The sequence below is a fragment of the Salvelinus sp. IW2-2015 genome, linkage group LG32, assembly GCF_002910315.2.
Source record: "Salvelinus sp. IW2-2015 linkage group LG32, ASM291031v2, whole genome shotgun sequence".
NCBI lineage: Eukaryota > Metazoa > Chordata > Actinopteri > Salmoniformes > Salmonidae > Salvelinus > Salvelinus sp. IW2-2015.
The window spans coordinates 13,197,496-13,210,750 of record NC_036871.1 but is presented as its reverse complement, the minus strand read 5'-3'; the positions used below and the strand labels follow the sequence as shown (position 1 = coordinate 13,210,750).

Here is a 13,255-nt window from a genome sequence, read left to right as displayed (position 1 = left end):
CCACAATCAGCCTGACCAACTCTGAATACCCTGTTGTGCCAAGGGTGGTCGCACCAGGTACTGACTTGGCTTTTCTGATCCACGTCCCTGCCTGTTGAGGTCTGACCAGCCGATGCATATTCCCAGTAAAGTGAAATCTGTAGATTATGGCCTAATTTATTTCAATACTGATCAGGATAAAATGTGATTGAGTCACCGAACATATGTATTTTTATTCAATGGTAAATGCAATTTTCGTGTATACGGGTTCACTGTCACCACGCAGGGTAAAGCAGAGAACTGGCCAACACCCTAACGGTATCTTTTAATACTCCTGACAGAAGTAGTTCCTGCTTCTGAGCCAGCCTGTCWGAGTAGAGACTCAGTGTGGTTTAGACTTACTGGCCTATCATTGGTGTTGGCGCCCAGGCTGGTCCCAGCCTCACAGCGCTCCAGATGTCCAGCGCTGTTGCTGTGTAGATTACGCTCCCACACCCTAGAGACTGAGGTCAGACAGTTCTGTAACACTGAACTATTTGCACCTGCATAGAAAGCATACTGTTCTCGCTCAAGGTTAACCACAGCTTCTCAGCACACTATCTGGGGCAAAATGTTACTTCCAGCACACACACAGGTACACATGCACAAAGCAGATACAGCATACAATATTCAATCACAAATGTGGTGGGCTATAGTGCATAAAACACATATCCTCACAATTAGCCACTAATCACACTATATGGTGAATGTGGTATTCCACGTGTGGTGCGTTACYTTTTGAATAGTGATACAGAACCACATTGTACTGTGATACTCAACCCCCAAAATCTTTCCCGGGAGATTTTTAGTGTCAGTCCTGTGTTTCGCGGGTAATTGTCCTTGAGTTTTTGATCGGGAGTGTACCGTGTAAAGGCAAGGCAAGTTATTCTACAACTTCATTACGGTATTGGCAAGTATAGTTATAAAAGCATGCTTTAATTATAACACTGAGCTGTTTAGACCCTGATTTTCATAGTTATAGTCTTCGAGATGGCTAGTACCACCAAAAGAATGTTAGCTAGCTATCCTCATCACGTAGCTACCTGTAATTTCTTTGTTCCCACTCAGTGATGGCGTCTCCCATCAACCAAGGTTCCATGGCCTGGACAAGGCAGTTAACCCACTGTTCCTAGGCCTTCATTGTAAATAAGAATTTGTTCTTAACTGACTTGCCTAGTTAAAGGTAAAAATAAAAARGTATGTTCAACAATTCCCTTCAATGTTTGTCTCTAGCTAACTAATTAGATTAGTTAGCTACTTGTCTTTAGGCTTTTAAAGGGGAAATCAGYAGTTTATACATCTTTGGATTTAAAAATGAATATGTACCCATTGATTCTTGAAGATATAACTTATAAATGCCTTATGAGCTTAGTTTGTCATACCCCACCAGAACCCCAAATAAAAGCTAGTTTAACTSCAATGTTTTTTAACAAAGTAAATGTAACCACTGTAGCCTCAAGCTATATCAAGTAAGGTCGGGCCTTGCATCTATAGCTCTGGCTATGAATTTCAGTGGTAACATTTCTCCAGCCCAGTCCCAAGAAGATGGAAGATGCTTTATTGTTTCTACTGTTGATTGCTGCTTTAAGTGCTTTTCATTTGCTTCATATTGTAACCTGCAGTAGTCTATGTGAGTGCGGTATAATGAAAAGACTGGCTCCTACTACAATAATGACCAAGGGCTTTTGGTCTTGCTGGCAACGGCTAATTACCTTTCAGTTTGAACGAAAGGCCGGAAGTCTCTTGTTCATAGACAAGGAAACACTTACATACACCCATGTTACAATTTAAAATTCCATATATTGTTTTTGTAGGAAGAAACATAACGGCTAACAGGGGCACCCTTGTGTCTTATCATGAACAGGGTATGAAAGGAGGGCCACGGAGGCTGCTGCAGCTACAGGACTACCTGTGTCTGTAGTTAAGGTATGAAATAGGCTGTGTTCTGATACCTAGCATCCAGAAGTGTTCACACTTTCATTTCACCTCATGCATTTAAAAGCATTGGATTGGTGCAAGCATAATGGGGAGACATTCCACGACAGCACAAGACCACTGAACGACCCCAGGCCAAGTGGTTTCTTTCCCTATTATTAGAATATTGTGAATTAAAGAATAAACAACCCACCACTAAAACACTGCGGATTAGGCAGGATCAGGCAACAGTGTAAAATCATGTTTAATTACGGTACTGTAAACAACATTTTATCAACACAGAAGTTATACAGTGTTATTGCTGAATGTTTTTAGTTGAGTTACATTTAACGACAATGCTTTCCTTTCAAATGACAGAACCGGATTGGTAACTATGGGCGTTCACTTAATACCTCCTGCAAGACCCGGTGCCACAAAGCTGCTGCTTATAAGAGCAGTGTGTCTGCCTATAACTTGTTTTGTTCAGAGGTGCTGAAGGGGAAAGGTGTGTATTCTCAGATGAATGTTTATACCAACATAAAAAATATAGTCCTGCATTCTGATGTCAAATGTTGAGAATCACTTTCACCTCTCCATTCAATGATGCGTCTTTCCACAGGAATCCTTTTTAAGTCAGAAAAATACGAGAAATTTCTCAATTTAAATGACTGATCCTGTTGGATTATTTTTAAAGCGGGTTTTAAAGTGAGATTATTATTTAAATAATGATATTAACTGGCCAATTCCATATTTTTGGGGGGTGTTTTCCCCCCGATTCACTACTAATACTAGTACTACTACTACTAATAATAATAATAATTCATTTTAATTTGGTGGACGCTTTCAGGACACTCAAGGACATCTTACATTAAATGTAGGCCTACATAAAATGAAGTGCAATACATAAAGTCATAATATCAAGTGCATCAATCAACAGCAATATAAAATCTAAGCAATATAAAATCAAAGGACCAGACAAAATAGGACAGATAAAAAGAGGAGGGAGGGGTTGGGAAGAGGATACAAACCCGGTTTAGGGTGTGGGTTTGGTTTAAGGGGGTAGGGTTGGTTTAGGGTAAGGGTTTGGTTTAAGGGGGTAGGGTTGGTTTAGGGTAAGGGTTTGGTTTAAGGGGGTAGGGTTGGTTTAGGGTAAGGGTTTGTTTTAAGGGGGTAGGGTTGGGAATAGTAGCTAAAGGCCTGGGCACCCATGGTGCAAAGGTGGAATGGGGGCGAGACGAGACCAGCAGAGGAGGAGCAGGAGAGGGCATACACTGGGAGAAGATCAGAGAGGTAGKTGGGTGCCAGGTTGTGGAGGACTTTGTAGGTGAGGAGGAGTATTTTAAAGTTAATACAAGATTGCACAGGGAGCCAGTATTGGTTTGATGTGTTCAGTTGATCTGGTGCTAGTGTGGATTCTGGCAGCAGAGGTCAGAACCAGCTGGAATCTATTGATGAGATTGGTGGGCATCTGGTGATGTAGAGTGTTACAGCAGTCTAGTCAGGAAGTAACCAAGGCATGGATAGGGTTTTCGGTGCTGGAGTGTGACCGTGAGGGGTGGAGCCTGGAGATTTTGCGGAGGTGGAAGAATGCTGTCCGGGTGCTGGTTTCTATGTGGGTTCGTTAAGAGAGGGAACTATCCAGGGAGACACCAATGCTTTTGACTTGTGTTTACAGAGGGACAGGGAAACCATCAATGGTGATGCTTGTAGAGAGTGGATTTAGAGCTGATGAGCCTCTGTCTTGTTGCGTTTGAGGAGGTTCATGCTCATCACCTCTGGATGTCATGAAGGCATTGTTCTGAAACATGTTGGCTGGAGTTATGCTGTTATCTAATAACCAATACCGCTAGACTGTAATTACATAGTAGTTATTATGGAAGTACAAAGTGATGCCATTTTTCCTAATTTGTTTCGAGTGAACAGTAAGAAAGCATTTTTATTCAGCCTGACACTATCACACCTGAATTGACTGGCCAATGAAGCGYGAATCCCTTGATGCAGCCTTCACCTTCACTTCTCTTGTCCTTTCAAGGCAGGCCAACCTTTATATATAATGGGAATATTCTGGCCACTGGGAAACACTGGAAATGTATAGGGAAAACCCCACCCACCAATAACGAGACGCACCTGGGCGCAATCACAGTTAGGTGACGCATTTAAAAGTGATTTGTTTTATTACACATGTACTCTTCATTACATAAAGCCATTTGTTAAAGCATAAAGCAACATATTTAGAAAGAGGTCAAGCTACGCATGACTAAGTCGCGTGACTAAGTTGCTTCACAGTGTCAGCTTAATGGCGTATATTATCATATATTATTTGGTCATCTTATATGTGGACTATAATATCTTTATAATATTGATACAGTCATGGGTCACTTGCRTTGTTTGGGTGTTTATAACGTACTGTATCTGACCTGTTAGTCAGTTGAATATCTGGTTAAATGGTGTGCTCTTAGCTCTGTCACGGTAGAACTGTGTCCCGTGGCGCTGGAACAAGAGCACCCATTGTCTTGTACCACCGAATCTGTACAATAAACTGGAGATTCGTGCACGTTTTTATACGTTTTTGTGTGCTATTTCGGGGGGCTGCACTGCTAAAAGCAACGTCTCCTATGGAGCGGAGCCTGTTCCAAGGAATGATAAGGCCGTTGTTAGATAAGTGCAGTGAGCAGGTCAGAATGTAGGAGTGCAGACGGTCAGTAAGGTATGAGGGCACCAGTCCATTGAGCGCTTTGTAGGGGAGAATGAGTAGTTTGAAGGGGATCCTGTCTTGTTCAAGTAAGCCAATAGCTCACGACACTTTCACCACCACAATATCCTCTGTTAAAGTTGACATCAGTCAACAATATTGGCATCTCAGGTGACCTGACAACCCTCTGTGGCAGATGGGGATTTTCGGTGAGATGGAGAGGAGGAAATTCCAGAAGATGACTGAGGAGCTCAGGGAGTCAAGGGATAAAGGACAGGTGACTGAAGACGTTAGGGCAAGAAGAGTTGATGACCACATAAAGTCATTTAGAACCCAGGTCAGAGTAGGATGGCAGCCTAACGCTATATTTTAGCCCACAATTTTAAGCCAGTGTGTTTCACAGGTAGTTTATTGCACCCTTATTAGGTATTAATTACATTTGATTTCAGCAACCCTCCAGTCATTTGAACCAGTGACCTTGCAGCTATTGGCTTTTACTTAAAAGCTGCTAATTAGTCCCTGATAAGTGTGAGCTTAAAAAGTGTTACTGTTTCATTACCTCACATAGGCTTAAGATAAGAAGTATGAAAGAAGAAGCGGTTAATATAGGTTCAGAGATTACTTAGACAGAATGATTGTGTTACAGAAAATGTAATTAGTCATTTGTTTTAATAAATGTTATTCTTATTAATTTGTCAGATTTTGAGGATCTTGGGGTGGAAGCTGTTGTCCTCATCTTGAAGAAACATGGAGAACAAAAAGAGGCCACTACTGGAGCGCAACAGGTTGTCATGCCAACTGGAGCTGTCWGAGAATTTGGTCTTTCCTTTGCAGGTAAAGCACTATTGAAAAGCAGATTAAAAGCCAGACAATGTGGTTGCTGGGTTTCTTGTTTCCCTAAGCATATTATTATTCAGTGGGTGATTATACTTGTCCTATATTATGTCAAGTGTCATTCTGCACCATGCTCTTTAATTGTTCGTAGGTGTAAACACAACTGGAMCACAGGAGGGTGGGAGGAACCGAGCAGATCTAGTTCAGACGGTTAAAGACATCTTCAATTCTAAATGTAGTATGTTTATAGTGATTTCCTTTCTGACAATAGCAAACAGCAGATACATTTAGTCATATCAATAGATTACAAATACATTTAGTCACATGAATAGATTGCAGATACATTTAGTCACATCAACTGATTGCAGACAAAAATGTAATTGTATTGTTTAGTGTTACCAGTAATGTAGTATGTAACATTTTATGTTTGATATCTACAGTATGTTATCCATGCCAAGCTCCCTGTGTCTTCCCTGCTAGATGAATGTGGTGGAAAAGGTYGGTTCCCCTACCKCTCTTTTGAGGAGGGGACCATTGTCATTAGATGTCTGGGGCTGGAGTTAACCATCATGCGACCATCATCTTTTGGAAAGAGACAGCTGATAGACATACTGGCAAAGGCAGAGGACTTCAAATTTGAAATGATTAGGTGTAAATTAATTATATCTTATATCTTGATATAACTGAATAGACATTGTAGGCCGGCCCCTGAAATGACTCTTGCAAGATGTTTTATTGTGTGAAAAAGAAGTGAAGCGCTGCACAATAATAGATTTCTGTAGATMGAAGTTGCTCTTTTGGTAAAGTAGTTAAGGGTTAAGACACACTGGGCTTGTAACATAAGTCAGTAACCAAAGGGCAAGGTGGTCCCGTCAGGTAAAAGCAATCTCTTGTCATAGACTACCCGGAATCTTTTAGTAAGTGGGGCATTACGTAGATGGAACCCCTTTTTATCCCTAACAATCTTTTTTTTAGGAGTTCAACATTTATAATTCACAATTCCTGTCGTTTATGAACCCCTCGACTAAGCGTGTGATTGATTCCAGGTTTACACRGGGGRMATTTTCATAGTTTTGAGTCACGCCTTTGGCTTTCAACATCATGTGATTGTCTTTAATCCTAAAAGCATAGCTTTTGGGACCACAGGATGACCACTCTRTGATATGGTCACCATCTTCGAGTTCACTCGTTAAACCACCCAGATAGTTGCTAAGCGGGGGGTTCCAATCACCCKRTTTGCTTRCATAGACCACYGAGTCTGTGTCATGATAAAAAATCCTCCTCTGCAGCTGCTCCATKAGGGTGTATAGTTCAAGTCGACCATAGGCCGTGGTAAATACTGCAAGAAACACGTTTACATTACCCGGGGGTAGAACCCACTTCTTGTTACGTCTCCATTGCACCATTGACTCAAGAACGAAAAATGTGACATTTCGTATTGTTCCTAAAAAACAAATTCCATMAATTCTTCGGAATCTTTAATGATCAACGTTGTTAGCATATTACTTCTCTGGGATAATTTACCCCAAACGGAGTTAAGAAATCATTTTTACAGATTTATTTTGGTTTTGTTGACCTCTATTTTGTCAGGGTCAAGGTGTATAAAGTCACGGTGAATAATTTCAGGATGACCCAAAAAATGGCACAAAAATGGTCGGGTACTAAAACATTGATGGTGGATGAGGTGAGTTTCCCCCTACTATGTAATGCACTTCGAGTGCCTCAGTTAGTAGAAAAGTGGTATATAAATCCAATCCATTATGATTTATTATTTGTACACGATCACGTGTCTCTATATTATGCTTGGAAATATTTTGGAACAGATTTCCAAAATTAAAATTAATTGAGAGCTGATTTCCTGGTGCTTTTAGTCTTATGACCAACAAGAAAAAAATATGATATATATTTTTTTTAAACTGTGACTCAGTCAAATCTTTGAAATTGTTGCGTTTATATTTTTGTTCAGTGTATATTTTGCTGGTGGTCAGGATTTGACACAGGAGCGGTGGGTGCAGGATTTTGTTCTAGATTAGCAGTAACATTTACCCTATGTGCAATATTTGTTCAGCAATTCTTTAATCTTTGGCAATAGTTTTCTTGGGTTGTAAAATCTCCAATGTTGTTAATCCTTTCTGAAGTATACGGTAAAGGTGGCCACAGTACCAGATGTACCACAGCGTCCAAGAGAGTTTATTTTCCCTGTCAGCCAATGAAACAAGGACATTTGTTCCGAGTAGACAGGGATTGGTCAGACAGACTGGGGGAACCTGTGCATGTTTCGGGGAGCAGGGTGGTCAGATATTTAATTTGATATTGTTTTGCTAAATCCAAATATTTAGCCAACTACATCATGCTAGTGTCGGTGCTATTGATGATTGCACTAGCCAGTGCTGAACCATCGGTGTATTTTCGAGAGCAGTTTGAAGATGGCAAGTTCCATTCATTTCGTGCGGGCTGCAGCTATTGCCAACTAACCTAACAGCTAGCTGACCAAACATTTTACAGCTAGCATCTTAATATCAGTGAGCTATCTAACCACGAAACAATAATAGCTAGCTATGCTTTGTGAGACGCGATAATGCACGTATATTTAGCCACACTGACTGCAAAAATGATGGCCGCCTAACTATCACGGTAGCCAGTTATCTAGCTAATCAAATTGATAGCTAACCCTAAATCTTGTATGAACCGTTCGCTAAATTGGTTTTATTCAACCATGCCAATATACATGGTTGATTTAGCTGCTAATATTTGCTTCTAACAATGTATTTTTTTCTGTCAGATGCTTGGAATACCCGTTGGGTTGAATCCAGCCATAGGTCGGACTATGGGAAATTTGTCCTGACTGCTGGGAAATTCTATGGAGATGCAGAGAAAGACAAAGGTAGATGTCATGGACCTACGACTTCATGCATTAGAATAAAGAACCTTGAATGTATTTTCTATTACACGCTAGAGGCTTATTTTATCCCTCTGAGGTTATGGCTGTCCTTGTGATGAAATATCTGGTTTTATGACCCCAGCATTGTTTTGAGAATGTCARATTGTCAGTCTTACACATTTCTGCTCTCTGTGTGGAGCAGGAGCCATCTCTGAAGTTGAAAAAGTCCAAAACATATCTTATCGCCCCCAGGTCTCCAGACCAGCCAGGATGCCCACTTCTACTCTTCTTCTGCTCGCTTTGAGCCCTTCACCAACCAGGCCAAGACCCTGGTGATCCAGTTCACTGTCAAGCACGAGCAGAACATCGACTGTGGGGGAGGCTACATCAAGCTATTCCCCGCTGACCTCGACCAGGCAGAYATGCATGGAGACTCTAACTACAACATCATGTTCGGTAAAAGTTCATCAGGAACAATGAGATTTGATTGAGAACCAGTTCCTCCCTTGTTACACATTCAACATTCAGAGAAATTGTCCAGGTCGTATATTTATTTTGTATTGCTAATCATAGTGTTTTTCTCCAGGTCCAGACATCTGTGGCCCAGCCACGAAGAAAGTTCATGTCATTATCAACTACCAGGGCAAGAATCACCTCATCAGAAAGGACATCAGATGCAAGGTACAGTAAGCCTATATCMCAAATCAGGCTTCTTCAATATTTTATATCCTCATTGGGAGGAATCAAAATCAATCGTCTTTGTTTTGCAGGATGATGAGTACACCCATCTGTACACTCTGATCCTGAACCCTGACAACACATATGAGGTGAAGATTGACAACAAGAAGGCGGAGTCTGGAAGTCTGGAGGAGGACTGGGACATTCTGCCCCCTAAAAAGGTCAAGGACCCCGAGGCTGTGAAACCAGATCACTGGGATGAGAGAGAGAGGATGGAGGACCCAGACGATAAGAAACCAGAGGTGGGTAAGATGGACACCTAGCCTGCCTGGACCCATGGCTGTTTCTGCATTCAACAATGCTACGCTAGCTAGCCACATTATTGTGCGGGCAGGACAACGGCAGAAACAGRCTGGCAGACCAGGCATCTAGCCAGCTATTCTGATTCAAAAGCAATCCATCTTGTCAATCTTTTATGAGTAATATGTMTTTTATGAATGTAGTTTTATTAATGATTAGTTCATGATTCTGTTATTTGTCAGGACTGGGATAGCCCCGAGAACATTGCTGACCCTGACGCTAAGCAGCCTGAGGATTGGGATGATGAGATGGACGGTGAATGGGAGCCACCCATGGTCTCCAACCCTGACTATAAGGCAAGCAGTCAGACACTTCATAACTGGGGTGTTTTCCTGGCTCTACACATATGGCAGGATCACATTTTATTTCTCATAATATTAGACAAGGACACAGACAAGGTGACAGTAGCTTTCCCTGTGCTTTGGATTACTGCTTCAATTATATGAACAGCTGTTTGATTGATTTGTTTGCTTTCTCAGGGTGAATGGAAACCCCGCAAGATCGATAACCCTGACTACAAGGGCAAATGGTTGCATCCTGAGATTGACAATCCAGACTACAGTGCAGACACTGAGATCTACAGATTTGACAGCATAGGAGTCATTGGCCTGGACCTGTGGCAGGTACTGTGGAGGCCCTTATTCAGTCATTTTAATACCTTAGTTATTGATAATGAATAATAAAGAGTGGAATCGAATTGAAAAGGATTCAGTTTGGGATCATTCTTTTTAAAAGCCCTCTATATTTTAATTTAATCGAAAAGAGAAAAGGAAACGCATCCCTGAAAGTCTTTTTGCCCTGAAATGTTTGAAGTAATTCAGACTTATTCATTGCCGTCACAGGTGAAATCTGGGACTATCTTCGATAACTTCCTGATCACAGATGATGCTACGCTGGCAGAAGAAGTCGGCAATGAGACCTGGGGTCAGACTAAGGTCAGTGGCACTCACCTCTCAGGTTCACACTTACATATTCACACTGGTGTCTCTCTCGAGTCGCATTCCCCCCAACCCGTTCCCTTGCAATTTGTTCCAGGATGCTTTGTCTGAATAAATCCACTATTTTCCTGTCAGATCCTTACGAAGACATATTTGTAACGTTGCCTACCAGCACACTACAAACTGTAAAAATGCTAATTCCTGTGGTTTGTTAAAAAGGCTGTTTGTTTCATGTTCTGTAGGACCCAGAGAAAAAGATGAAGGAGTCCCAGGAGGAGAAGGAGAGGAAGAAACTAGAGGCAGAAGAGATGGCGGGGAAAGAGGAGACAAAAGACGAGCCTGGAGAAGAGGAGGAGGAGGAGGAGGAGGAAGAAGAGGAAGAGTTGGAGCATGAAGAAGAGGAGGAAGAAGWGGAGACTGGAGCACAGGAAGAGGAGGAGGAAACAGATTCTATAAAGGATGAACTTTAGAGGACTTTGACTTTCTCATAGGGGTGACTTCGTTCTTTGAGCCTGGGGAGAGATTATTCATCATTTCACTTTACCATCCAGTCAGTCCTCAAAGTAATAATGTTGAGAGAAGGGGAGGTGAAGGAGTCATTTACTGCAAAATCTGTGCCATTTTTAAATTTCATTTTTAAAAAGTAATTTATTGGATTTTAACTTGTTAGTTTATCCCCTAATTAATAAAAAAACTGACACTTTTTGTTATTGTATCAAATAATAATTCACATTTGGTAATATATTGGCAAATGTTTTTACTGTGTTTATTCTTACAGGCTCGACTTAATGCTAACCTATTTCTTGTAAGTATGCTTTTATAGTCTGTTGCTCCACCAAATATTACAGATGAAGTCTAATTCAATGGTGCTTTTTGTTTTGTATACTTAATTCACATTGGGTGATTGTGTACACAATGTGAATCTTACTTGGTATTCACATGCATAGCGATTAGTTTCCCATTCGTTCCATTTGCTTACTAAATTCAGTCACACACTGGAATACATAATATTAGTTAGAATTTAGAAGTAGCATCTGTAACCTCACCTAGACAAATTCAGTCATCAACCTCTTATATTCCACTGACATTCAGCCAAGGACTACTGTAGCCAAATCATCAAACTTTTGTCTCTCAAACACTAACCTCATACTTCCTAATGTAGCATAGTGCATTTGTTCTCCYCTTAATTGTTTTTGTAGATATTTGTTACCTTATTTGGGAAATTATGATTACAAAGATTGTTGTGCAAAAATACTGTACAGTAATAAATAAAAAAAGAGAGCTGTTTGGATTTGACATGTATATTGTGTGCCTTTGTTAAAAATCCCCATCACACTATAATATTTATATTTACGGGCAATTAAAAGTCAAACAAATGAAATAGCACCATATGGATGCTTCTAGGCATTTTTCTACAGAGCAGAATTAATCACAAACACTGACAGCCTTTCATAACATCTCTAGAAAATATTTGTTCTCTGTGTTGAAGTTATTGTCTTGCTATTTAGAGTAGAAAGTGACAAGTACGCAGTTTAATTTCCTATTGCAGCTACTGTCTCTCCAAAGTGAATATGTTTATCACCAGCAGTCAGCATCCTCTGTCTCTAGGTCCAATGGAGCTTTTTGGAGCCTTGTCTGCCCTCCTGCACATTTGCGTCAGCAGAATAGCATGTTACGAATAGATATTTTGCACCATACAAAGGGCTTTATAACTTATGTAACGTAGCACAATGACAATGTAAACAACGCTAATGATGCTTGGACGCCTCTGAACTCAGCTGGTATCAAGGGTCGACCCTCCCACGTGATGAAAGGCTCAAGAATGGAGTCGGAACAGGCTATGAGAAATTGTAAAATTTACCAGAAGCGCCAGTTTACTCCAAACAGTCGACCTTGGTTATTTCTAGGTAAATAACCGAACTATCAAAACCTTCTCGGATAATCGCTTTGGGATCCCACGCTGTGCACGGGACCGCAGCCAATATCTAGTCGGGTACCTGGGGATGCGATGGGAGAGCGAGTACCGCAGAGATGATGCGTTTTGTACTGGATTGCTTGCGGACGCCAAGGCAACGGGCACCGTGCAGTGAGAGGTTGGTACTGGGATAACGATGATGGATCAGGAAAAGCTTAGTTGACGATAATCTCCTTTTCTACATTGACCTATCATCCATAATAGAGCGAGGTCATGTTTAAGGTTAACGGTTTACCCCTGTATGCAATTTCAACAATCCTGTTGTGAAGAGATGTTTTTTTTTAATGAATGACCAGTATGAGGCACTAAAGCGGGGATGTTTAATATCTTCTCATTGATCGCTGGTCCATGAATGCAATACATTATATTCATCGACATGCACCAACAATAAAATATAGCCTATTTTAGACAGACAGACAGCAATTGGTTAACTGGTTAATTTTCAACTGATTGTAATTAATACAATTCTAAAATGGAATTCTTGATCGTCTCCCCAGAAATATAAATTTAAGCAAATCATTTCACAAATGTACACCTATATGGAATAGGTCTATATAGCAGGTTGGGCTATTTCCTATTGAGTATAATAAATAGCCTTTTACATTCACCTGTACACTCATTCATTTTTCATTGCTATTTAAAATGATCATTTGTATACTGTATGATATTTATTGAAGAAAAAAAACGGTGCAGTACAACATTTACTGGTGCAAATGTTTATTAAAGTACCGTATTCTATAAAACTAGGTAGGTACGAGTCTTCAAGTGAGGCCTCCCTTAACACATAGTGTTGCATTGACACTGCAGTCATATTGATATTACAGTCATTCTCAAACGAGGCTGTTTTAATTTAGAGCCCTCTGAGCCCTGAGATTTTCACTGGGCTTAGCCCCTTCCTCTAGCCCCTTCCTCTAGCCCCTTCCTCTAGCCCCTTCCTCTGGCCCCTTCCTCTAGCCCCTTCCTCT

At 40.8% G+C, this 13,255-nt stretch overlaps 2 protein-coding genes across 3 annotated transcripts in view; both read left to right on the top strand.

Annotated features, from left to right (window-relative positions):
* The first annotated feature begins 7,594 nt into the window (after positions 1–7,594).
* LOC111957194 (calreticulin-like) lies at positions 7,595–11,020 on the top strand. Its single transcript, XM_023977958.2, has 9 exons — positions 7,595–7,887; positions 8,241–8,342; positions 8,592–8,795; positions 8,926–9,020; positions 9,110–9,319; positions 9,560–9,673; positions 9,857–10,000; positions 10,220–10,312; positions 10,558–11,020. Exons 1-9 carry the CDS (start codon positions 7,809–7,811, stop codon positions 10,783–10,785), a joined length of 1,269 nt encoding a protein of 422 aa, XP_023833726.1. The 5' UTR covers positions 7,595–7,808; the 3' UTR covers positions 10,786–11,020.
* Positions 11,021–12,105: 1,085 nt separating this feature from the next.
* The window catches only part of LOC111956802 (uncharacterized), a 17,574-nt gene continuing 16,424 nt past the window's right edge, over positions 12,106–13,255 (top strand). For both annotated transcript variants that reach the window (XM_023977433.2, XM_023977432.2), the window contains exon 1: positions 12,106–12,408. In XM_023977433.2, coding sequence (XP_023833201.1) covers positions 12,347–12,408 — 62 coding nt within the window. In that variant the 5' untranslated portion in view covers positions 12,106–12,346. The remainder of the gene's footprint in view (positions 12,409–13,255) is intronic.